Raw genomic sequence first — 27,457 nt, 5'->3', positions numbered from 1 at the left:
CAAAAGACAACTTGCAGCAGAAACTGACAGCTCCCCCTCTTCTTCCTCAGTCAAGAACTTGAGCGTGAGGCACCGCGCCTCGCTGAGTAACACTTCTTAGTGCCCTGCGGGACTAGGGACGAAGTTCTGGCCAATAAGACATCAACAAAGCTTGGGGTAGGACTTCCTCAAGGCAGCTGATTCAGCTGAAACACATTTTTCTCTTGCCCATGGATCTTCTTTCCTACCCCCTGGAGATGGATATGGTGGCTGTAGCTCTACTGACCGTCTCGGACCACAGAAGACACCAGCTACGAACTGTAAACACAGAAACGGAAAGAAAGCAGCAGCAGCAGCATGAGCCGCCGGTGCTACCCTGGAAGCCATCAGACCATCGTCGGATCACCTTATCTCCACGCTTTAGGTGAGGGAAAATAATCCTTTTCAAAAAGACAATGTTACTGGACTTTGGGGTTACATGCTGCCTAATCCAATCCAACCAATTACACAATTAATAGAAAAATGGCCAATGAACTACAGGCTAGACAAGTCACAGAGAAGAAAGTAAAAATGGCTAATAAGCCTAAGAACATACTCAACCTCACTAGAAACCACTGAAATGCAATTAAAACAGTAAGCTACTGTTTCTGAGGGGGAATGAAAAATGATGCAGATTAAAAAAAATTAGTACAAAAACAAGAGTTTAAGAAGTTTGGGAGTACCGTAGATAGCTGTCAGCCTGCATTTTTCCAATGTAAAAATGGAACATTAATTTGGAATTTTGGAATTACCTAGAAAAAGTTGATGGCCCTGAACAGCAAGGTATGCACAAGTCCTCTTCTAGGCATTTATTCTCTAGAGAACCTCTCCCCCACACAAAGAAAGCTCACATAAAGATGTTCCTCAGCACTACCATAACAGACAAATAAAAAAGAGTAGCAATTTGAATTCCATCAATAGAGAATATATCGTAGTACAGTCATACAGTTAAAGACCAAACTACAGCGACATTTACCAAAGTGGCTAAACTGAAAATTATTCTGAGTGAAGCAAATGACTGAACCTATACAACATATCATCTAGGTAAAACTTCAAAAACTCAAAAGTATGGTAGTATTTTTATTTTCCTTTGTGGACAAAGTGTAAAAACATGGAAGGTAAGGAAAAACAATTTTACTTTACTGTTTTTTTTTTTATTATTTTTTAAAATGTTTATTTATTTTTGAGAGAGAGAGAGGGATGGAGGGAAGGAGGGGGGAGGTACACGAGCACACAAGCAGGGGAGGGGCAGAGAGAGAGAGAGAGGGAGACACAGAATCCGAAGTAGGCTCCAGGCTCCAAGCTGTCAACACACAGCCCGACACGGGGCTCGAATTCACGAACTGTGAGATCATGAGCTGAGCCGAAGTCAGATGCTTAGCCGACTGAGGCATTCAGGTGCCCCTTTGAAAAAATGTCTTAAAGATTTATTTTTTAGCAATCTCTACAACCAAAGTGGGGCTCGAACTCACAACCCTGAGATCAAGAGTTGAGTGCGCCACCAACTGAGCCAGCTGGGCGCCCCAAGGATCAACAATCTTAAAAGCATGCTTCTCTTTAGAGATGAAGAAGCAGAGTCTGGAGAATGGTACCTAAAAGGGACCCAGGGCATCTGAGTGGTTCAGTTAAGTGTCTGACTTTGGCTCAGGTCCTGATCTCACAGTTCGTGACTCTGAGCCTCGCGTGGCGCTCGCTCTCTGCCGTCAGCACAGAGCCCACCTGAGATCTTCCTTGGTCTCTACCCCTCCCCAGGTCTTTCTATCAAAAATAAATATTAAAAAAAAAATCTTATAAAAGGGACCCATAGGCAGCTTCAATAGATTATTTTTAAGTTTGTACGCAAAATGGCTACATTCACATTTGCTAGCCCAGGAGATGAGATCATGGTTATGACCTGTACTGTTCTCATACTTGTGCATTTTTTAAAATGAGCCATTCCTGGGGCGCCTGGGTGGCGCAGTCGGTTAAGCGTCCGACTTCAGCCAGGTCACGATCTCACGGTCCGTGAGTTCGAGCCCCGCGTCGGGCTCTGGGCCGATGGCTCGGAGCCTGGAGCCTGCTTCCGATTCTGTGTCTCCCTCTCTCTCTGCCCCTCCCCCGTTCATGCTCTGTCTCTCTCTGTCCCAAAAATAAATAAAAAACTTTGAAAAAATAAAAAAAATTAAAAAAAAATAAAATGAGCCATTCCTCACAGCTCTCCTGACTGGATACCCAGAACAACTCTTCTGCTAAAATCAAATCAAATAATGTGGATAAAATATTTCTACATTTTTAAATGTATTGCTGAGCTTACAAGAAATTAAGGAATCCTCAGAAGCTAAAAAAACAAAAAACAAAAAACAAAGAAAAACCAAAGCAGGAATCCAAAGATAAAAAATGGCACTCATGCATTTACCCTAGAGACATTTGTCAACTTCAGGTGACCTTGAGTTTCCATTCTGATGGCTACCCAAGCAGTACAGAAGACAGAAGATATATGGTCAGGGCCCTCCTAAGGTGGGGATCTAATAGGACACCCCTCCACATAAAGCTGGGGTCCTCAGTGTAAGCATAAAGCATTAAAAAACAAAAACAGGGAGAAAGGGAGGAAGAGAGGGAGAGAGCAACTTGCTAGTTTGGATCTTAATGACAGATGAGAAGGAACATTACTTCAGACAACTGATAACCAAGAACAGGCCTTCAAATAGGTTTCCTGCCTCATCTCAACAGCACCCATGTGGTCCCAAAACTTCAAGCCAATGAACTTAAAGTAGTCCTATGTTGGTCATGCACCTAAGGCACCTGGAGTAATGCACCATAATCCAGGCTTTAGACTTTTCCAGAAACACTTCCAAGAGCTAATATTCAAAAATGTTTAAACACATGAAGAAACAAGCTACCATGGGTCTGCAGAACCACACATTAAAGAATCAAATCAACAAAACTCACAAATATTCAGAAACATGATACAAAATGTTTAAAAAACCTAAATATGTATGAAGCAGACTTAATCAAATAAAAGCTTTTACATATCAAATGATACTATCAGCAGAATAAAAAGTCAATTCACAGAGGGGTGACTGGATGGCTCAGTTGGTTGGGCGACTGACTTCAGCTCAGGTCATGATCTCACAGTTCGTGGGTTCGAGCCCCATATTGGGCTCTGTGCTGACAGCTCAAAGCCTGGAGCCTGCTTCGGATTCTGTGTCTCCCTCTCTCTCTGTTCCTCCCCTGCTCGTTCTCTATCTCTCTCTGTCTCTCAAAAATAAATAAATGTTAAAAAAAGCAATTTTTTTTTAAAGTCAATTCACAGATTGGGAAAAATTTTTTACCAATCATGTATTTGATAAGAGATTAATAGCCAGAATCTATAAAGATTCCTAAAACTCAGCAGAAAAACAAAAAACCCAATTTAAAATGGGCAAGGACTTGAATATACATTCCTTCAAAGAAGACATACAAATGGTCAGTAAGCAAATATAAAGATTCCTTCCCAGCATCACACTAATCATTAGGGAAATGCAAATCAAAACTAGTGACATTCTACTTTACATCTACTAGGAGAATGACTAACATAGAAAAGAAAGGAAAAAAAAAAGAAAAGGAAATAACAGTTGTTAGCAAAGATGTGGAGAAATTGGAACCCTTGTCCATTATTAGTGGTAATGTAAAACATGCAGATTTTTTTTTAATGCAGCCACTATGAGAGATAGTATGACAGTTCCTCACAAAATTAAACACAGAATTATCACACAAGACAGCCCTCCACATCTAGGAAGATACTCAAAAGAACTGAAAACAGGGCTCAAAGAGACCACACACCAATATCCATAGCAATATTATTCCCAATAGCCAAAAAGATGGAACAACCACACCCAATGATGAATGAAAAGGTAATAAATATACACAAACAATGGCATATATCCAGCCTTAAGAAAGAATGAATTTTTGATACATGCTACAACAGGTATGAATCTTGGACACATTTTGTAAGGCAAATAAGCCAGACATAAGATAAATGCCACAGGATTCCACTTATATGAGGTACCTAAAATAAACTAGAAAAAGAATGTAAAAAGCGGTTACCTAGGGTGGGGCGGGGGCAGAAATAAGGAGTTATTATTTAATGAGTTACACAGTTTTAGTATGGAATAACGGGAAAATTTTGGAGACAGCAGTGATGGTTGTACAACAATGTGAAAGTACAGTAAAACCTTGGATTGTGAGTAACTTGCTCTCTGAGTGTTCCCCAAGGTGAGCAAACATTTCTTAAAAACCTTAACTTGATAAACAAGCGATGTCTTGCAGTGCTAATAGTACGTGATGCCGAATGTCACATATCAATACTGAGTCAATGGTTCTTCTCTCTGTCTGTCTGTCTGTCTGTCTGTCTCACTGTGGGATTGTGGGTGATCATCGCCCATGCTCAGATGCTTGCTCTCAGGCCGCGGTGTTTGGCAGAAATCAGTGATGTTTCAGAACGCTTGGAAGGCGCCCACAACTGTCACTAGTCTATTTTTTGTCACTTCAAAGCACCTATAAACAGTCCTTTGCTTTTCCAGACAAGAGAAAGCTTAGGAATGCTTTGCTTCATTCTAGGTCAAGCGCCTGCAGATATAGACCCTTTCCTCTGCTGCCTTATTGCCAGTTACGTTAAATACAGTACATGACAAGAGTGCATTAATACTGTGCTGTAGTCAACATCCATGCGAGTGTATACAATGGCCCCGTGAAGAAAAAGATTCCATTGAGCCAACAGATAGCAGTGATTCTGGTAGTGATAGTCAAAGTCGTCCTACACAATAACCCTCCTCCCTTGTCTCCCTCACACCAGCCACGAAGGTTTTCAAAGGTAAGTGCGGGCTAATTTGTTTTTCTTTATATTTTGTACTTTCTTTTTAATGTTTTTTAATGTTCATTTATTTTTGACAGAGAGAGACAGAGACAGAGACAGAGAATGAGTGGGGGAGGAGCAGAGAGAGAGGGAGACCCAGAATTCAAAGCAGGATCCAGGCTCCGAGCTGTCAGCACAGAGCCTGACGCGGGGCCTGAATTTATGGACTGCGAGATCACGACCTGAGCCAAAGTCGGACGCTCAACTGACTGAGCCACTCAGGCGCCCCTATATTTTGTACTGTCTTTATTATTTTGTATTATATTATAGTATTGCAATCACTTTTATATGAATATTTCGGGGTTGTGGAACGAATCATCTGAGTTTCCATTATTTCTTATGGGGAAATTTGCTTTGATATACAAGTGCTCTGGATTACAAGCATGTTTCCAGAATGAATTATGCTCACCAACCAAGGTTTTACTATACTTAAAAATAGTAAAAGCAGCAAGATAACACAACAGATCTCTTAGGATCAACATAACAAAAGAAACTTAAGTATTTATAGACATAAATCTTCTTTAGAGGGTAGTTACAGGGATATACATACAACTGTCCAAACTTGTCAAACTGGACACCCAAGATCTGTGAATTTTATTGTACATTAATATGCCCCCCAAAATGGCAAAACCTCAATGGATTAAAAGGCAGATTAAACACACTGAGGAGAAAACTGAAAAGACAAAAAATTATGAAGAATGCAGAAAGGCACAAATACTAAGAGTCTTGGACAACAAAGTGAAGGTGAAAGCCCCAGGAAACTAACCTACAGAAACTGTATCTTCCAGGCTTCCTTGCCCCAGCCCCAGCTGCTCCTTTTCTCCACCAAAAGCCTGTCAGGCTGCTCTCTCCTACAGCTATAGCTCTCTCAGATTCTCCACTCTCCTTCCCTGCCCATTCAGGCCCCAACAATGACTTCTCCATCCTCTGTGGTTCCCTTACACCGTATCCTCCCCAACCTTTGTCAACAGTCCCTTCACTAACTCTCCTCAATTATCCCTTTGAGTGTTCCTCTGCCAAGATCTTGACTGATACAGCATCCGGCAACAACTTTGAAAAATAAAGGTTAAAAAGAAAAATGCCAGGAAATATTCCAAATTTGTAAGTTTGTAAAATTCCAAAATTGATGAGAAACACTAAAAACCCAATGAATTCAAACAGAATAAAAAAGAAATCGTATTACTGACACCACAGTGAAACTGAAGAATTCAAAAATCAAAAGATCTTAAAAGCAGCCAAAGGAAAAAAAGATTACCTTCAAAGAAGTAACTGACCAAAAGTACAACTTCCTAAAGCAAGGGGAAACCAGACTAGAGAGAAAACAAAATAACATTTTCAGAGTACTGATGGAAAGTAACTATTACCTTAGAAATGTAGATCCAGGAAACATCTTCCAAGGATTAAAATATAATTGAAGATATGTTCCTCCAAATAAAAACTTTTACTACCGAAACACACACTTCCTTTAGGAAATTCTGAAGAAGGAAAATGATACCGGATGGAACGCCTTAAATGCAAAGGATTATAGACAAATTAACTATGTGAATAAATCTAAGCAAATACTGATATTGTTTAAGTGATTAATTTGTGAAATTAAAACAGGTGATTAAGGGGCACCCAGGTGGTTCAGTCGGTTAAGCGTCCGACTCTTGATTTCAGCTTGGGTCATGACCTTGCAGTTCCTGAGTTCCAGACCCACACTGGGCTCTGTGCTAGCAGTGTGGATGCTGCTTGGGATTCTCTTTCTCCCAGTCTCTCTCTCTGCCCCTCCCCCACTCATGCTGTCGCTGTCTCTCTCTCTCTCTCTCTCTCTCTCTCTCAAAATAAATAAACTTAATTAAAAAAAAGATGATTAAGATTCTGGAAAATATATAGCATGTAAGTCAGGAGAGGTGGTTTTAAGTTCTTGCACTGTTCTGAGACAGTATATACAGATTACCTTTAAACTAAATGGAGTACACATGCTAAAACGTCTGCCATGGTCAATAAAAGAATAAAAATAGAAAATAAAGAACATGCACATTAGACACCCAAACTATGGAAGGAGGAACAAAAGATTATCAAATTCTCAAAGAAGGCAAAGGAAGAACCACACACACACAAAGACAACAAAAATACGTAATTTATCGGTAATCACAAATAAATAAGATAAACTAAACTGTAGATAAAAAAACAGATTGTCAGGCTGGATAAAAAAAATCCAACTTCATGCATACAAAAAAACCAAAGGCATAGAAAGGCTGAAAATCAAGGCTGGAAAAAGACGTACCAAGCAAATTCTCTAATCAAAAGAAGTTAATGAAATTGATATAACTATGATAACAGCAGGAAAAAAAACCCCAGAATTTAAGAGGGGTGCCTGGGTAGCTCAGTCGGTTAAGGGTCCGACTTCAGCTCAGGTCATGATCTCCATGGTTCGTGGGTTGGAGCCCCATGTAGGGCTCTGTGCTGACAGCTCAGAGCCTGAAGCCTGCTTCAGATTCTGTGCCTCCCCCTCTCTCTGCCCCTCCCCTGCTCCTGCTCTGTCTCTCTCTGTCTCTCAAAAATAAATGAATGTTAAAAAAAAAAAAAGAATTTAAGATAAAATGTTACTAAAGAGAAGTGGGTCATCTAATAATCATTAAAGGGTTCACTGAAGTAGTATGTAAATAATACACAGTCTCAAATATCAATTAAGCAAAAATGAGAGGACTACCAACAAATCCACTAATGTCTCTCTTGCTAACTGCCAGCTTATGGAGACAAAAAGATTTAACAAGCTTAATTTAAGGGACATACATAACTTGCATGTTTAACTGGATATCACACATTCTTTTCAAATATATGCTGAACAAAAACTGAGAATATTCTAGGCCATAAGGCATATTCTAACAAATTTTAAGTAACTGATACATACGTAACACATTCTCACAAAGCAATTAAGTTAGAACCTGACTAAAAACAAAAACTAGAAAAATTCAAAGATGAAAGAAACAATAATGGAAAACATTAAAAATGAACCCAAAAATACTTCGTTGTTTTTAAGTTTATTTATTTATTTTTGAGAAAGACAGAGACAGTGTGAGCAGGGGAGGAGCAGAGACAGAGGGACAGAAAGAATCCCAAACAGGCTCTGTCCTGTCAGCACAGAGCCTGATGCAGGGTCAAACTCATGAAACCGTGAGATCATGGCCTGAGCCAAAATCAAGAGTAAATAAATGCTTAACCCACTGAGCCACCCTTGACCCAAAATATGGTGTAGCAAAAATCTGTGATATGCAAGTTGAGTGCAAGAGGAAAATGCACAGCTTTAAATGCTTGCACTGGAAATTAAGAAGGTTAAAACCAACAAGCTAAACCTCCAATGTAAGAACTTAGAAACCATAGCAGAACCCACGCAAAGAAAACAGAATGAAAGAAATATTAGAGAGTAGAAAATGATGAAACAGAAATTATATATACAATATGTACAATAAAGATAAAAAAGCAAAAAAATAAAATAAAAAATAAAGCAAACAAAAGTTGCTTCTGTGGAATGACTAATAAAATTAATAAAACAAGATTAATCAAGGGAGGGAGAACACAATTTATAAACAGGCAATATTAAAAAAGCTTGTAACTACCTGGGTCTTGAACGATAAAGAGATAGTGAAAAAATAACAAACAACTGTATAGTGATAAACATAAAAACATACGTGATATGGACAAATTCCTAGAAAAATATAACAAAACGAACTTGAGAATAGAAAACTTGAGGGGCACCTGGTGGCTCAGTCAGTTAAGCGTCTGACTTCGGCTCAGGTCATGACCTCACAGTTTGTGAGTTTGAGCCCAGCATTGGGCTCTGTGCTGACAGCTCAGAGCCTGGAGCCTGCTTCCGATTCTGTAGCCCTCCCCCACTCACACTCTGTCTCTTTCTGTCTCTCTCTCTTGAGAATAAGTAAACATTAAAAAAAAAAAAAAAAAAAGAATAGAAAACTTGAACAGTCCTGCAACTATTAAATAAATCAAATCAGTTTAAAATAGTTTTTCCTTTAAGTTCCTGATCCAGATGATTTTACCAAACAGCAGGGAATAAATCATTCCAATCCTACAACACAAATGTCCAGAGAATACAAAAGACAGAACACTCTTTGACCCATTTTAGTTAGCATATCATCATAAATATGCAGATAACCAAAATCAGATGAGAACAACGTGAAACTTCCAGGAAAACCTTACCCATGAACAGAGATGGAAAAATCTTGAGAGTTCACATACTAAATACAACAATGGAATTTTATTTTTTTTTTAAATTTTTTTTAAATGTTTATTTATTTTTGAGACAGAGAGAGACACAGCATGAGCAGGGAAGGGGCAGAGAGAGAGGGAGACACAGAATGTGAAGCAGGCGGCTCTGAGCTGTCAGCACAGAGCCCGACGCGGGGCTCGAACTCACGAACTGTGAGATCGTGACCTGAGCTGAAGTCGGACGCCCAACCGACTGAGCCACCCAGGCGCCCCTACAATGGAATTTTAAAAAAATAAAAATAATAATGTACACTGTGACCAAATTAGTTTATCCCAGGACTACAAATCTGGGTTAACATTAGAAAACTGATGTCTTTTACCACATTAACATATTAAAAGAGAAAGATATGTCATCACAAAAAATGCAGAAACATGTTTAATAAGATCCATGGCTAAGCTTTTCACAAAGTAGGAATAAGTGGAAACTTCCTTAACCAGATAAAAAGAATTCACAAAAAAACCATAACAAACATCACACTAATGTGGAAACAATAAAGGCATTCCCTTAAACTATCCACAAGTGTTAGTATACCATCAGGGTCCTGTGGACTCATTTTTTTGTTTAAAGAACGTTCTTTTTAAATTATTTTTTATTAAAAAAAATTTTTTTTTTTTTTTTTTTTTTTTGAGAAAGACCGCAAGAGGGCGGGAGAGGGGCAGAGAGAGAGGGAGAGAAAGAGTCCCAAGCAGGCCCCGTGCTGCCAGTGCAGGGCCCGATGCAGGACTGGATCTCACCAACAGTGACATCCTGATCTGAGCTGACCTCAAGAGTTGGGTACCTGGGTGGCTCAGCCAGTTAAGTGTTAAGCATCTGACTTCAGCTCAGGTCGGGACCAACGGTTTGTGGGTTCGAGCTCCACGTCAGGCCCTGTGCTGACAGCTCAGAGCCTAGAACCTGCTTCCTGTGTCTCCCTCTCTCGCTTCCCCTCCCCCGCTTACACTCTCTCTCTCTCTCTCTCTCTCAAAAATAAATAACCACTTACAAAAAATTAAAAAAAAAAAAAAAAAGAGCTGGAGGCTTAACCTATGGAGCCACTCAGGAGCCCCTAATAAGCAAGTTTTTGGTTTTTTTTTTTTTTTTTAAGAACTATTTGTAATGCTGGCTATTTTGTAATTTTTGTTTCTTCTTAGCGGTATTAAAAAAAATTTTTTTTAGGGGCGCCTGGGTGGCACAGTCGGTTAAGCGTCCGACTTCAGCCAGGTCACGATCTCGCGGTCCGTGAGTTCGAGCCCCGCGTCGGGCTCTGGGCTGATGGCTCAGAGCCTGGAGCCTGTTTCCGATTCTGTGTCTCCCTCTCTCTCTGCCCCTCCCCCGTTCATGCTCTGTCTCTCTCTGTCCCAAAAATAAATAAACGTTGAAAAAAAAAAAAAATTTTTTTTTAGTTTATTTATTTTGAAAGAGACAGAGAGAGTCTGTGTGAGTGGGAGAGAGGCAGAGAGAGAGGGAGTGACAGAATCCCAAGCAGGCTCCACACTGTCAGCACAGAGCTCCATGCAGGGCTCAAATTTACAAACTGTGAGATCACGACCTAGCTGAAATCAAGAGTCAGAAGCTTAACTGATGGAGCCACCCAGGCGCCCCTCTTAGAGGTACTTCAAAGAATAAAAAGAAAATTTACTTTTTAAAAATTAGAATCAAACTCATTCTACTTTGAAGTCACTTATGAACCTACTAGACCCTTTTCTAAGATTCATAATGGGATCTTAGCCATCTTATTTTTATTACTTTTTTTTAATGTTTGTTTATTTTTGAGAGAGAGAAAGAGAGCAAGGGAGAGGAAGAGAGGGAGGGGGACACAGAATCCGAAGCAGGCTTTACGCTCTGAGCTGTCAGCACAGAGCCCAACGTGGGGCTTGAATCACAAGATGCGAGATCATGACCTGAGCCGAAGTCAGATGCTTAACCGACTGAGCCACCCAGGCGCCCCCCAGCAATCATATTTTTAAATATCTTGAAATATTTTGTCATTTCACCATTCTAAGGACTATGTCATCAGAACTCATCAATTATTCCCAACTATGTTAAGGCTAAAATAAGAACAAAATTTAAAAGTAAGAAATGATTAAATCGCCTAGAAAAGTAATGCAATAGCAAAATAAATCAACACTATTATATTAGCCTCTTTTTCTTTCTTTTTTTTTTTTTTTTTTACTACCTTGCTCATTGTAAAGCATGACCTTTCAAGAAAGGTATAAAAGAAACCTGGAAACAGCATTTTAATAGTCTTTATTTTATTTTAGGTTTCGCTGAATAGTGCTGAGATTTCAGAATTCTTTCTTTTCCTCCCATAATGAGAAAAAGAAAACTGACAAGACACAATTATGAGGTGAATCAGAAGATGATGCACAAAGACAAAAGAACAGCACTCTAGATGTACACAACACAGGAGCCACTGGCCACGTTCAGTTGTTTAAATTAGTTTAAATTAAATTAAATTAAAATTTTAATTCCTCAGGTGCACTGGCCGCATTTCTAGTGTTTAATAGCCACGTGTTACTAATGGTTATCACATTAGACAACACAGATATAGAAAATCCTATCACTGCAGAAAATTCTAATGGACAGACTCTATTAATGATGATAAAATTGATCATATAAATGTAATCTCAGAAGCACCTGGGTGGCTCAGTCGGTTAAACGTCTGGACTTGATCTCGGCTCAGGTCATGATCTCAGGGTTCACAGGACCAAGTCCCACATCACGCTCTGTGCTGACAGTGCAGAGCCCGCTTGGGATTCTCTCTCTCTCTCTCTCTCTCGCTCGCTCTCTCTCTCTCCCTCTCTCTCTCTCTGCCCTCCCTGCCCCTTTGTATGCACTCTCAAAATAAACATATAAACTTAAAAAAAAACCTCAGACCCTGTGTCTATAGATGACAATGTTCCAGATCACTGGTTCTCAACTGAGGCAATTTTGATCCCCCAGGGGATGTCTGGCAATGTCTAGAGACACCTTTGTTGTCACAACTGGGAAGTGCTCCTGGCAACTAGTGAACCAGGGTTAAGGATGCTGCTAAAAATACCTGATGCACACAGCAGACCACAGCAAGAATTATCCAGCCCAAAACGTCAACAGTGGCAAAGATGAGAAACCTTGTCCTACTTTTCTAGAGAACACGAGAATCAATGAATGAACTATATACTTCCAAGAACAAGAAGGAAACGATAGTATCCTCATCCCGTCAGTCATTACACAAGAAATCACCCCATTACCCAATACTCTGTAATGAGAACATGGATCAAGTTGTTCTGCTCAGAGGATATGTGACACTTTTTTTTATTCTTACTCTTTAATGAGGTGTGCATAAAAAATTGCTTGATGGAGTTTTTTAAGTGGGCAAGTGTAACAAGGCAGGTGTGTATACAAAGGTGATGAAAAATTCACTGTCTTGATCATTCTAATTAGCGTTTACAAACCTAGAAAAGTTATAATTATGATGCAAAGGAACACGGTCACCTTCTCTTCATCAATGTTATGTGCCACCACCGTTTGCAAAAGTATCTGTTTTGATGATTCTAGAGCAAGGATCAGAATTACAAGGTAAAACCTATTAAAGATACAGCATCTGACATCTAGCATCAGCACCTACTGCATTTTAACAGTGGCAATGCCATAACCAGAAGTAATGACAGAACCTATGAGAATTACATGAAATCTGGAATCGGTATTTACCAATCAGAAGAACGCAAAGAGACACAGGGCCACACTCTAGACATGTGCTGCCCAATATGGAGGTCACTATCCACCACATGTGGCTATGACATGAATTAAAATTTTAGCTCCTCCATGCCACTAGTCCCATTTCGAGTGCTCAATGGCCACACGTCACTAGCCGCTACTGTACTGGAGGGTGTAGATACAAAACATTTCCATCAACCCAGAAAGTTCTGCCGGCACTACTCTAGAAGAAATTTAACCAACTGAACAACTATTTCCCGAGTGCTGACTTACAAACTTACCTTGACTCATGTGCTTTGATGCAATGCTATCCGATACATTAAAGTACATGTGCCAGGCATTACCCTAAACACTTTCCTTTTAATGTAAATGAAATCGTTTAATTCTCACATTAACTGCACGAGACAGATATTACGATTTTTCTATTGTAGAGACGAAGAAACAGATGCACAGAGGTTAACTGACTTGCCAGATGTCGTACAGCTACTTGGAGGTTAGAGCCAAGAAGAATCCAAACAGTCTGGCTCCAGAGCTGCTGTGTTATACTCAATTTCTAAATTTCAACAATTTCTCATGTGTGTAATAAAGCAACAGGGTGACTTTTCTAATATCTCATCCAAGTAGCTTACTATCACACTACTACCGTTATCTAATTAGTCCTCTAGCCCAGCCACAAACCACAGAATAAAGACAGACCAGCTTTCTAACATTATTAATTTTATCCAGAGTGAGGTCAAATAATTTTATATTAAAACAGAGACATTATGAATCACAATGAAATTTCTGTTAATTTCTCAGGAAAAAGTTGAGAAATCTGGGGCTTCTATAAGCTATTGCAGGATACTCCCCAGCTTCCCCGAAATATATATTCACTCTCCTTTACCATAAGAGTCACTGTGGAGTTAAACACTTTTTTAGAATATTAATGTCCCCCACCCCTCCTCCCAGCTTTTTGCTTATAATCTCATCATCTCTTTGCTGCACAATTTTAACAGCCTCCTAACTGGTCTTCCTACCTCACATTGCTTCCCTCAGTCAGATTTTCACATATGGAACCACAGATCTGACAAGTCACACTACTGGGGACACTCAAGCTGAATTATTGTGGCAAATAAGGCCTTAAGATAACTCAGCCCCTTGCCTGCCTCCCTAGGCTCATCACAAAGCACTCCCTTCCTCATTTATTTGTACACACTTTTTTCATTCAACAAATATTACTGAGCAAATACTATGTGCAAACAAGCTTCCACATATTAGAGTCTAGCAAAGGAGACCAACATTTATTTGTTAATCACACAAATAAGTGTAAAATCTCAAATGTGCTAGGTGTTATGAAAGAACTACACAGTTATCTAAGAGTAGGACACATAAGTCTCACCTTTCAGGGAAGCTGAAGAAGGCCCTCCTGAGAAAGTGACCATGGAGAGACCTGGAGGCTTAGATGAAAGTGAAGGATGTTCTAGGCAGAGGGAAAGATACATGAAAGGTCCTGAGGCAGAATGAAGAACAGGAAAAAGACTGAAAGAGAACTAGTATGGCTGATGCAGAGAAAAAGCAGAAGAAGGTTTCTAAGAAGCCGAAAAGACAAAACTTACTCAGAGCCTTGCAAAGAGCAAGCACTAATAAAACCTCAGTTCAAACCTGGGTAATCTGCCTCTGAAACCTACTACTATGTTATCTGCCTTCCCCTACAGCAGTCTGTTCATATTATTTCAGCCCATAAGTTATTACCAAATGCTCACTATACGCCAGGCAATGTGGTTCAGACACAATCATGAGTCAATGATAAGCAAAAACAAACAGAACCCCTGTCCTCGTGAAGCTTACAATCCAGTAGTCAACTGTATAATCAAATAAACAGCATAAAATGGCAGGTGTAATAAATATCACTAAAGTGGATGAAGCTACGAAAAAATAACGTACCCTAAGAGTGGTCAGGCTACTTTAATAAAATAAACAACTACATTAAGATCTGAAGAATGCAACGTTAACTAGGCAGAAAAAGGAGAAGGGTGTTGCCAGCCAAGAGAAGACGTACACGTCAGGGCCTGGAAGGAGCCTATCAAATGTGATGGCCTGAAGCCCAGCATGCTATAGCCAAAGGCCAGCTTCCTGGACGTGTGACCTGTGCAGTCTCACAGGGTCCAACCCTCAACAGGGCCCCTGGCTTAACGTGACACTCAGCTGTCACCGTCCTGAAATGCTTAATGATTTTATTTCCGAACTTGTGTTTCAAAGCCCAATTTTATTTGCTGGCAAGATTATGCTTAACTAGCACCCATTAAACACATCTGCAGAAATGGGATGGCCTGACTTATAAATTAAATTTTATTCACCTTGAGCCATGATACAGCTTTTAGTTTTCTTTGAGATAAAAAATGAACAGTCAAGAAGGCAGTCACAGATTTTAAAAACACACGCAATGTTCAATCTTATCAGAATGACATTAATTATATGTGATTCAATGTTTTATATTGTAAAAAATCCAACCTATATGGAAACACAGAAAGGACTCTTGCCACTTCCAATCCCATTCTGTAGACAGCCGTTCTTAAAAGTTCAGCATACACGGGGTGCCTGGGTGGCTCAGTCAGTTAAGTGTCCAACTTCTGCTAAGGCCATAACCTCACGGTTCATTAGCAGTTAGACTGCTTCGAATTCTGTGTGTCCCTCTCTCTCTGCCCCTCCCCAGCTCGCACTCTGTCTCTCTCTCAAAAAATAAACATTAAAAAAAAAAAAAAAACACCTCTGAAAAAGAAGAATATCACCACTATTTTTATTGTACTTTTTCCCCCCAATTCCTAGTTTATTAAGTTTTACATAAAATGCTGTTAAACTTTATCAACTGCCTTTGGGGTATCTATGATTTCAAAGGTCTTTTCCCATTTCTCCAGATCACTGGCTATGTTCCAATTAGTGGAGTTTAACACAAATCCAACTGCAAAATACACACTTAATTGAATTTTAAATAAAAATTCCCCACTAGTTTTTTTTAAAAAAAAGAATTATATTAGTGGGTGATGGGCTGAGCACTGGGTTTTGTATGGAAACCAATTTGACAATAAATTATAGTTAATATTAAAAAAAGAATTATACTAGTGCCAGTATTCTAATATCCAGTGCCACAGCAGACAAAACTGAAGTAAATAAAAATGCTTACTCAATATAAAGCATCTTTCCAATAAAAAAAAGTAAATGCCACAATCAAAATTCTTAAATTTATGACATGTGCATCACTGATCAGAAAAAAATAAAAGCACTAAGCACTTATACATAGGATGGGCTCAGGAAATACCAACTGTTAAACAAATGTTCAAATATTCCCGAAGTACGGCATTTGGTTCTCTCAGACCTTCATGCAAATGTATCCCTCTACCTGAGATACCACTATCCAACTGGAAACTTCCAAATTGTCGGCCACTGACAACTCAGCTTAAGGATTACCTGTTCCAAGAGCTCTTCCCAAGGTCCCCACCTCAGTCTGAGACAGCTGTCCCTCCTCCGTACTCTCACAGAGCACTACTTTAGCCTTTCATTGTGTTACTTATCAGCTGCTGATCGTTTTGCCTTTCTCCCTCATTAGACTATACTCTCCTTTCTAGACAGGTCTTTCTCCTATCTCCTCAGCACACAGAGCATTATGCCTAGCAAACACATACTGAAGAAATGCTCCAGAATGGATGAGTGGCCAGAGACTTAATTCCAGATCCAAAGTAGCTCTGTGACCACAGGCAAATCACTTACCATCTCTGAATCTCAGATTTTCTTTATTAAGCTTCCTATCTCTTCTATTTCCTTCACAGGATTGATGTGAGAATCAGATAAGAATTTTTGGTATCGCGCTACAATTTTGTAGATGCTTTCAAAATAGTAACTAGATTCCACCACAATAAAAACCATGAAAACCAGTCATGAATCTCTAATGAAAGCTGCATTTATATTTATTAAATCCATTTTGGTTTAAAAAAGATACAGTAAATTATTTTTCTATGAAACATCAGTTAACATATGTACTCCATACTTTCTTATGTCAGCGCTATGCAGACTCACGAAGGGCAATCCCTAAGAGCTCAAGTGAGCCAGGAAAACAAAACCAAGGAAATTCAAGAATATAAACAAATAAAGCACTCTTCGGGTTTATTATTCAAATGATTGTGATATTAATATTAAAAGAATACATTTTCCATTAGGATGTCTCTAAAATCAAAACACACCCTACATTTTATATCTGTTCATGCGCACACACAAAATGGAAACAAACTTCCTTTAAAATTCATTTACAGGGGCGCCTGGGTGGCACAGTCGGTTAAGCGTCCGACTTCAGCCAGGTCACGATCTCGCGGTCCGTGAGTTCGAGCCCCGCGTCGGGCTCTGGGCTGATGGCTCAGAGCCTGGAGCCAGTTTCCGATTCTGTGTCTCCCTCTCTCTCTGCCCCTCCCCTGTTCATGCTCTGTCTCTCTCTGTCCCAAAAATAAATAAACGTTGAAAAAAAAAAAAAAATTTAAAATTCATTTACAATTAAAAAGAATTTTTAAATTCATTTACAATGAAGTGAACAGAGAAAAGCACAGGAACATATGGATTGTACAATTTTCACTGATGTAAAAAAAAAATACTTTTTTTATTTTGAGAGAGAGCGTACTAATGCACGCATGAGCATAGAGGGGCACAGAGAGAGAGAGAGAGAGAGAGAGAGAGAGAGGGAGGGAGGGAGAACTCCAAGCAGGATTCACTGTCAGCACAGAACCCATCACAGGGTTCAATCTCATGAACCGTGAGATCATGACCTGAGCCGAAAACAAGAGCTGGACGCTCAACCAACTGCACTGCCAGGCACCCCAATCCGTTTTTTAAAAATACATTTAAAAAATGAGATGTGTCCTTCTTTGGGGAGAGGTGGGAGGGAAGAGTTATGCAGCCTCAGAACATGGTCCCTGTCACCCCTTGGTCCTAGCTACAAGGTTTAGATGTGATTCGGTTAGCCCTGGGGCCTACCAGTTCTACACATCCTGTGTGCTGGATGCATCTACAAACGTAAAATTGCTATCAGCATTACAGAGGCTGTGTCAGTCTTGTGCTGGTCCCATTGATTTATGATTACCCACAAATAAATATTTACATGTTGAAAAAGAAACAAAAAAATAAAATAAAAAATAAACATGACGTACGCTCTTATATGCCTAGAGATTATTTGTTAATTTTTTTTAATGTTTATTTATTTTGGAGAGAGAGATACAGAGCGTGATCAGGGTAGGAGCAGAGAGAGAGGGAGACACAGAATCCGAAGCAGGCTCCAGGCTCTTAGCTGTCAGCAGAGAACCCAACACGGGACTCGAACCACCAACTGCGAGATCATGACCTGAGCCGAAGTCGGGCGCCCAACCGACTGAGCCACCCAGGTGTCCCTATGCTCAGAGATTTCTAATATATGCACCCAAGAAACAGGAGTGTCTGAAGAGATGGAACAGGAGCTTAGGGAACTTTTACGTTCCCCTATACACCCTTCTGCGCAGCTTGAATTTTTTACTCTTCAGAAGGCATCTCCAAGATTTCTAAAATTAAGAATATTTATAGCATTCTCATTAACATAAAAAAGGAAAAACTATATAATGGGTATTATAAAAGCACAGGAAAAAAGGTATATTCAAATTTAATATGGATTGCTTAAGGAGGCAGACTGAGAGTGGGGAAAGGAAGAAGAGAGAGACTCGTTATTCTATGTATTTGTGTGCTGTTGCTATATTTTAAATTTTTTTTTTTTTTCAACGTTTATTTATTTTTGGGACAGAGAGAGACAGAGCATGAACGGGGGAGGGGCAGAGAGAGAGGGAGACACAGAATCGGAAACAGGCTCCAGGCTCCAAGCCATCAGCCCAGAGCCTGACGCGGGGCTCGAACTCACGGACTGTGAGATCGTGACCTGGCTGAAGTCGGACGCTTAACCGACTGCGCCACCCAGGCGCCCCTATTTTAAAATAATATGTTCCAGTACTGCTGTTATAATTTTAAATAACAGAAAATGTGTCTACAACATCACATTTTCAGGTCTGTAATGTAACCTGCTAAATTCATGCAGTCAGAGAAAAGACTCTTACTGATAAGAATGTTATTAGCACAGAAGTATGACCCACATTACTTACTCTAGTATGCATTTAATATCCTCTCAAAAATTCAGGGGTGGGTATCTTAAACAAAAAGCTGGTAACTGAAATCTTTTTTGGGGAAGAAACGTTCAGCACCTACTTACATAACTTTCCATTCGCACAATGTTTTCAGAATAACTTCACCTGCACAGTTACTAACCTACAAAAGTCCATCCTCATTCTAGTTTGTTCACCTTCAAATTTATTTTCTAGCAAGTAACCTCGCTTGAATCAGAAGATTAAGCAGTATTTACAAGAATCTATAGAAAATGCTCCCTATCACTATTTGAGGCAGAGGAAAATCACTCTTTATGGTGAGATCTATAAGATCAATGAATATATTTTTCCCTCTAAAGGTCTAATACACGATTTGGCAGCTTATCCAATAACCTAATTGGGACTGAATATAGATGTTTACAAAGAAGCAACTGCAATATCCAAAAACACATTTCAAAATTTCCCACCAAGCAATAAAATGTAACATTTATGGTGTTATAAATACGTTGACTTTAAGAAGCAACATGATTGAGTAAAAAAAAAATTTTAAGTTCTGAAACAGGAGTGATCTAGGTTCTGAATCACTCTTATCACTAATTTGTTCTGTGACCTACCTTTGGCAAGTCACTTCTACCTCTTTGAACCTCAGTTTCCCCATCTGTAGAATGGAAGGGAGAATGCTTAGACTAGGTGCTTATTGCTCAGGGTCTCTACTTCCTTAGAAAAGCTGATAAAAATCTATAAACCCTATTACCAAAAACGTATGTTTGCATCAAAAAACTTGTTTTAATTTCCTTCTGATAGCCATTGTGGACTCTCTAAGACCTGTGTACTAAATAAAGATGTCTTGAGATTCTTCTGCAAACTAAAATTCGATGCCAATTTTCATAAAAGAAGTCTACGGACTACCAAATGAAAAAACTAAGCAAAGTGATTGTGAAAGACATCACTAATTACTTTGAATCCCAAAACATAGTAACAACTAAAATATATAGCAATTTCCTATAAGCGGTATTTCTTCAGATGGATAAATGCTAAAACCATTCACCCTTTTAAAAGGTATCTTCATGCTTAACAGTTGAGGATTTAACAATCTTAACTATTCCCAAATGAATTAATATATTAGCTTTCTAGTCCCACTTCCCTTTAGGTTAAGAACCACAAACTGGTGACAGACAGACTTGAGTTGAAGTTCCCACTCTACCACTTTCCTCGAAAATTTGGGTAAATTACTTAGCATCTCCATGTTTGAGTCTCTTAATCTATAAAAGGAAAATGAAAGTAATAATAACCACCTCATAGTTAGTAATGATTAAAGTTAACGTACGTAGAGCGCTTGGCATAGTGCCTCGCACACAGTAAGCACTTAATAAAGTGAACTGTTATTACTAGTAATAAACTGGAATACAGCTTTCGTGTTGAGAAATAACGCCATAATTGTTACTTACACATTTGTGAATAGTAAGTGGAAGCTTCCCAAAACAAATTTCCTAATTTTAATAACTTTTTTTTCAGTACTTTACTCTGGAAAGATTAAAAAGTATGTAAACGGATATCTACACAACATATGTAAGAAGTGGTGAGATAGAGTGGAAACAGCCCCAACTTTAGAGCCAGACAGATCTGAGTTCTGAACCTAAATCATCAACTCAGTAATTATGTAACCTGTGCCACTTAAACTTTCTCTCTCAACCCTGTAAAGCTGTTGCCAGGATTAAGAGACTATGTAAAGCATCAAACACAGTATCTGGCATGTAGTATGCACTCAATAAACAGTACTTATTACTATTCTTCTCAGCTACTCCGTTACAGATGATAAAACTAGCTTTGCCAAGGAAGAGGGAAGGTACTAGCAAACACAAATGCTAATTAATATTCAGGCCAGTGATGAAAGACACTAATTTTATCTTATCAATGTAAGAACTAAAGCAATGCTTTTTGGGGTCACATACTCCTTCCAGAGCCTAATAAAAATAGAGTCCCTGGCTCTTAGAAATTTTTTCAGATGTTTCAGGAAACACCATGTCAGGGATTTTAAGAACCTTGTATTAAGGGGGAATACTAGCTAGTTTTTTGGGGGACTTAACTTGCAAGAGTCTGAAAACTTTACTCAGTTCTGTGACTAAAAGATTCACTTAGCTTTGCTCATAATGAAGCAAATATATCCTACTTTCATTAGACTTCTCAATTTCGTTAGCTGAATTTCATGAGCTATCTGGTGTTGCGTGTGAAAACAAAACTTTATAAATCCAACTAGAAACTATGCTAGAATTAGTTCAAACACTTTTAAATGTGATGTTCGAACACATAATCCAAGCACTGAACCCAAAGGAAAAATGCTCAAAAAAACAACGAATCTGGCTGTATTAGATTCTTGGAAAGGCTGGATCAATTCAAGCAATTTACTGAGCCTCTAACTTCCAACAAACATCTACAAACGCGGAGATGAAAACTTACAAAAACAAAACCGAGCCAAAAAATGCATACGCAGTTTACGAGTAACTGAATATGGTTTATCCTGACTTCTACTCCCTGCGTGGATTATTTTCTTTAAATCCCTTTACTCAGCCTCCTCAAACGCCCTGGGTAAATAACCTACTCATCAAGCTGTTCACTGTACACTGTAAGAACGAAGTCAACGAGCACCTTAGATTCAGCTCTCCTCAATGTGCGACCCACAGGGAGCTTGGTACTTAAAGTTTTGCCCCAATGACCTTGGTCCCAAAGATTCCCCTCCCTCCCTCCCTCCCTCCCTCCCCGTCCTCCCACGTGCTGGCGGCTGCGGTTACCCCAGAGGTGGCAGGTCAGAGAAAGAGCTTGAGGACCCGAAGGCTCGGAGGAAACCAGCGTTGCTAAGAGCACCTGGGCTGGGCTACCCCTTCCTTTGTGGCACCAACTCCCCAGCGGCGTACGCACTGCCCCCGACCAAAGCCCTGCGGGGATGACCGGGACCTCGCTCCCCGCGCCTCGCTCTCGACCCAGTCTGCGGGGCAGGGCGTACGGTGAAGACCGTGGCACAGGAAACCCTCTTTCCTACGGCACCATGTTCCGTCGCCCGGCTGGGGTGCCAGACACCTGGGCGATGAGGACAGCCCCGGGAAGCGGGGGGAACGAAGGCAAGAGGAAAGTAGGATGGAGAATCCTGCGCCACGCCACCGCCACCTCCACTTCCAGGGCTCCCTGGAGGCCCTGGCCGGTCGCCGGCCCAGCGGGCGGGAAGGCCTGGCACGGCAAGGCCAGCCAGAGGCCCGCAGATGCTGGGGTACGGGGGTCGCGGTGTACTCACCATCAGAACTTTGGCCGCGTTCTCCAGCTGAGCGATCACTTCTGGGGGCCCCAGCGCCGCCGCCATCATGGTCTCTCTTCAATGACGCGCCATGCGCTGCATTATGGGAGCGGGCGCCGCGGCCGGCCAATCGCCGCAGCGACCCCGGAGCCTCACGCGCTCCCAGAGGCCGTCGCAGCCGCGGTTGACGCCGGCGTCGCGGCCCCCGCGGGCCTGACCTGGCCGCCGGGTTTGGGGCCGTGGGAAGGCGAAGAGCGTGAGGCGGGCCACCTCGTTAGGGCTGGGGGGGCGCCCGCCGTCCCGTACCGGGCGAGAGGCCCGGGCGATCGGCCCGGGCGGCGACGGCCGCGCGGGGCGGGCCCCCGGGGCTCCGGACCCGCGCATGCGTGCTGTCCGGCGCCCCGGCCTCTCGGCCACTTCAGCCCTCGTGCCCGTGACCCGCTCGGTTCCCTCCGCGGTGAACGCACCCCGCCCCGTCACCGGGCACTGCCCTGGACGCCGCTCCAGGCCGCCGCTCTCTGTTCTCTGACCCTCACCGTGTGCACCCCGGCCCCTCCTTCCCTTTCCACGCTCCACGCTGGGTAGGACCTCACTCGGAACCGCTCTCCCCATTTCCTCTCCCGAGAGTGCGCCTCCTTTCAGAACATCACTGTCCTCGGCGCCCCAAGTCTCTGTCCCTCCTTGCGATAGAAAGGAGCAGTCCAGGATAGAACGGTTCACTCTCTTAATGGAGGTCCCGCAGGAGGCTCGTCCGAATGTCTTTAGCCGGCAGATCATCGCGAGCTCTTCCCAAGGGCTGTATCAGACTGGAGAGAGAAAAGGCAGGAACCCTAACCTTGACTGCCAGACTTCTTGAATTCAGAAGGAACTCATTGCCGCCTGTTTTGTCGGGTTTAAGGAATTCATCACAGTAATGCTAATTTTGGAATCCATGTTGACAGGTTCTTGAGAGTGTATAGGGATCCGACTTTCCCTCCAGTGCCTCCATCTCGTTTACAGGATTCCAGGCAGGCAGTCCTTCCTGAAGCATCTATTTCAGTATTCAAACCAGCTTCAACTCTTAGAAAAGTTGTTTGGACGAGGGGGGTTGTTTTGAGCTGACGTCTGCTTTCCTATAACATGCCTTTTGGTGCTGGTCGGCTTCCTGGGGCTACGGAGAAACTCCGATGCATTTCAGTGTTTGTTAAATTTACTCTGCTGAAATCTGTATTTATTCTTCCTAGTTATAAGTAAGCCATACTTTTGAAGTGTGTGTGTGTGTTTGTGTGTTTTAATGTCACTGCAACAGAAAGGCATTATTTTCTCCATTGAAGATCAGGTTGTGTCTTGTATTTGACGTCTCTACAACTTGAAGTTGAAAAAGTGAACGAACAAGGTTTACACCGCTTGAGTAACAAAGTACCTTTTATTTCATTACAAAAGGGTAAAGTGAACCAAAGTGCAGTAAGTGACCTTTTTTAAGAATTGTGTGAAACTAAACAATTAGCCTAGTGCCTGACATATAGTAGGCACTGAATAAATATTAGACTGAGGATAGCAATCTGAAAAATGATGTAGCTGCTACAAAGAGTAATTACTGCTGATCAGTGATATCTGCAAAAGTGTAGTCGAATGAATAGCTTATGACATTAAATGTTTGAGGCCTATAATGCTTCAGATTGGGCCTTGTGTTCAAAAGATTTGTGTAATTACATAAGAACGTTTCATCTAAATACTTTTTTTTTTTTTTTCAACGTTTTTATTTATTTTTGGGACAGAGAGAGACAGAGCATGAACGGGCGAGGGGCAGAGAGAGAGGGAGACACAGAATCAGAAACAGGCTCCAGGCTCTGAGCCATCAGTCCAGAGCCCGACGCGGGGCTCGAACTCACAGACAGTGAGATCGTGACCTGGTTGAAGTCGGACGCTTAACCGACTGCGCCACCCAGGCGCCCCATCTAAATACTTTTTTAAAAGGGAAAGAAGAAAAAGTATTTTATCAATTGTGTTGAGTATGCTTCTTTTCAAATTAAGTTTTTTGAATTTAGAGGCTTTATAAAGTGAGTTATAGACATCTCACATTAACTGGGAGCCTTGAATTTTAGGGTAGGGTGAACAATGAAGGTGTGAAATCTCAATGTTGGCAAGCAGAATTTACCTACTAATTTAGCCTCCCCTCCAATACCTGACTATTATTTCTTGATTTACTCAACAATAACACTCTCCTGGGGAGGGTTAAGAAGTGGTATTCCAGCCTACCCACATGTTCTTCCTATCCTGGAGTAGAATAGAAGGAAGTTGTGCAAATTCCAATAATTTCTAAGAGAGAAATGTTAATTGTCTAAGAAAAGGTAGATACCTGGCTGAAATATTCCTGAAATCAAGAACATTTTACAAATACATACCGTCTACTTTTAGAGTACTTCTTTAACGTTTATTTATTTTTGGGACAGAGAGAGACCGAGCATGAACGGGGGAGGGGCAGAGAGAGAGGGAGACACAGAATCCGAAGCAGGCTCCAGGCTCTGAGCCATCAGCCCAGAGCCTGACGCAGGGCTCGAACTCACGGACCGCGAGATTGTGACCTGAGCCGAAGTCGGAGGCTTAACCGACTGAGCCACCCAGGTGCCCCTAGAGTACTTCTTTAACACATACGATGTCATGGGAGTCAAAATTATTCCTTCTTATTCTTCACCAAAATTAATTAGTAAAGTATATTACATACTTTTCTTTAGAAACATAGGTGTTTGGTGTTTGGTTTTTTTAATGAAAACCAGTGGGATTTGTCATATAGCCAATGTTACTAAATGTTATATCTTTCCTAAATTAGTGGCTTTCTAGGAACATTGTGGTTGTTTGTTTGTTTGTTTTTTTGATCATTTATTTTTGAAAGAGAGACAGGGTGTGGTTGGGGGAGGGGCAGAGAGAGAGGGAGACACAGAATCCGAAGCAGGCTCCAGGCTCTGAGCTGTCAGCACAGAGCCCAATGCGGGGCTTGAACTCGTGAACCGTGAGATCATGACCTGAGCTGAAGTCGGACGCTTAACCGACTGAGCCACCCAGGTGCCCCTCTAAGAACATTGTTAAGTGAAAATACATTTGCTGACTACCTCCACTGTTGACATTCCAGTGCAAAAGAAAAAGCAACTGTTGTGGATCACAGGTAATGATATTTTAAAAGTAGAAGAGAATTTAGAGATTATAGAATCTTAAGATTTTGGAAATGAAAATCCTTTAATCCCATTTCTCAGATGGAGAAAATAAGACCCAGAGAAATTAGATGATTTTAGGACCAAGTTAGATAGAACAGTCACCTATCTTACAGGTTAATATCTTTTGTGGTGAAGTGGACAAGGCTAGAATTTAAATCAGAAGAACTGAGTTTGTATTGTATCTCTGCTTCTTCTAAAAGATGTTATGGGGTAAGTAACGTAACATCTCAGGACCTCAGTTTGATCATCTGTAAAATGTTGACCATCGGGGCGCCTGGGTGGCGCAGTCGGTTGAGCGTCCGACTTCAGCCAGGTCACGATCTCGCGGTCCGTGAGTTCGAGCCCCGCGTCGGGCTCTGGGCTGATGGCTCAGAGCCTGGAGCCTGTTTCCGATTCTGTGTCTCCCTCTCTCTCTGCCCCTCCCCCGTTCATGCTCTGTCTCTCTCTGTCGCAAAAATAAATAAATGTAAAAAAAAAAAAAATAAATGTTTAAAAAAAAAAAAAATGTTGACCATCACAAGTGTGTAAGATTCAAAGAAGATAATTCATATGAGACAACTTTGTAGAGCTACGAAGCATTCTATGAATGCAAGGTAGTACAGTGACCATTGAGTACTTATCTCGCACCATGCTTGATATTGTAGGACAATTGAAATTGAAGTCCTGGTATTTGCTTCTGAAGAATTTGAGGGCTACTTGAAAAGATATGACTATGTATTTAAAATAACAATTTTCTCTCCTTTCCAACTCTGGTACAATAAAAAATACACTTGGTCTTTTTTCCTCGTTCCCGGCAATCTGAAAGCTCCTAAAACCCTTGGATTTCCTGAGTAATAGGAGTGTTTTTCGTTACTCATAACAATGATGATTGTTCCAATCACACCTAAGTTTATGCTAATGAGGTAGCAGGGTGGGGCCCCCAGATGGCCGGTGACGGGGCTGGTCTCCTGAAAGGGCAAAGGGTAGAAACCTTTGGTTCCTTTCTTTTGGGACCCACTCTCCAACCTCCAGGGAGGAGGAGTGTTGGAGATGTTAACAACTTCAATAATGAGATTTGCTAAGCTTCCAAGTTGGTGAATGTGTCCACCTGCAGAGAGACTGAGACTGAGGTTCCTGTGCTTGGTACCCTTCCGGACCTTGTCCCATGTACCTCTTGATCTGGCTGTTTTTTTGTATCCTTTATAATAAGCTGGAAAATGTAAGGAAAGTGTTTTCCCGAGGTCTATGAGCCATTCTAGCAAATTATCAAATGTGAGCAGGGGGTCGTGGCAATCCCTGATTTATAGCCAGTGGGTCAGAAGTATGGGTTGTTCCTAACACTTGAAACAGACATCTACGATTTTTTAAAAGTTTATTTATTTTGAAGAGAGAGCAGGGAAGGAGCAGAGAGAGAGGGAGACAATCCCAAGCAGGCTCCGCACGGTCAGCGCAGAGCCTAACATGGGGCTTGAACCCATAAACTGTGAGATCAAACCTGAGCCAAAATCAAGAGTCAGATGCTTAACTGACTGAGCCATCCAGGCATTCCAAGACAGGCATCTAAAGTGGAGGCAGTCTTGTGGGACCGAGCCCTTCATTTGTAGAGTAGTGTCAGAATTGAATGATAGGACACAGTGGGTGTCTGAGAATCAGATCAGCATATGGATTATTTAAATATAAGAATTTGCATATTGCAAAATAGTGAACATTCCAATCAATTTGAGAATACTACCAAATGATAGTTAATGTTTACACACAATTACCACATGAAGGACACTAAGTTGTTTTTATCTATTAACTAATTCCATCCTCCCAATATAATTATGCTATTATCCCAAGTTGAGGAAATTGAGGCATATAGCAACTTAAGTACTTGTCTCAGAAATGGTAGAACTGGGATTTGGGCCCAGCCTTCCTAGCCCCATACTCCATGCTTTTAACTCTAGGCTATTACTTCCAGGTAAAGACTAAGTCACTTGGAATTATTATAGCTTAAGGAGATAAATTTCAAGCTATCATGCCAAC

At 41.0% G+C, this 27,457-nt stretch overlaps 1 protein-coding gene across 4 annotated transcripts in view; it reads right to left on the bottom strand.

The window, feature by feature from the left end:
• XPO4 (exportin 4) overlaps window positions 1-22,524 on the bottom strand; it is a 118,056-nt gene extending 95,532 nt beyond the window's left edge. For 2 of the 4 annotated variants that reach the window (XM_086715258.1, XM_025923565.2), the window contains exon 1: window positions 22,263-22,464. In XM_086715258.1, the coding sequence (XP_086571384.1) occupies window positions 22,263-22,331 (69 nt within the window). In that variant the 5' untranslated portion in view covers window positions 22,332-22,464. Of the gene's footprint in view, window positions 1-19,590; window positions 19,635-22,262 lie in introns of all 4 variants that reach the window. The other 2 variants (XM_086715264.1, XM_086715260.1) reach the window with 2 other exon arrangements.
• Window positions 22,525-27,457: the final 4,933 nt, after the last annotated feature.

Source organism: Puma concolor, chromosome A1, assembly GCF_028749965.1.
Source record: "Puma concolor isolate L17-30 chromosome A1, mPumCon1.1.hap2, whole genome shotgun sequence".
NCBI classification, from domain to species: domain Eukaryota; kingdom Metazoa; phylum Chordata; class Mammalia; order Carnivora; family Felidae; genus Puma; species Puma concolor.
This window is presented reverse-complemented; position numbering and strand designations above follow the sequence as displayed.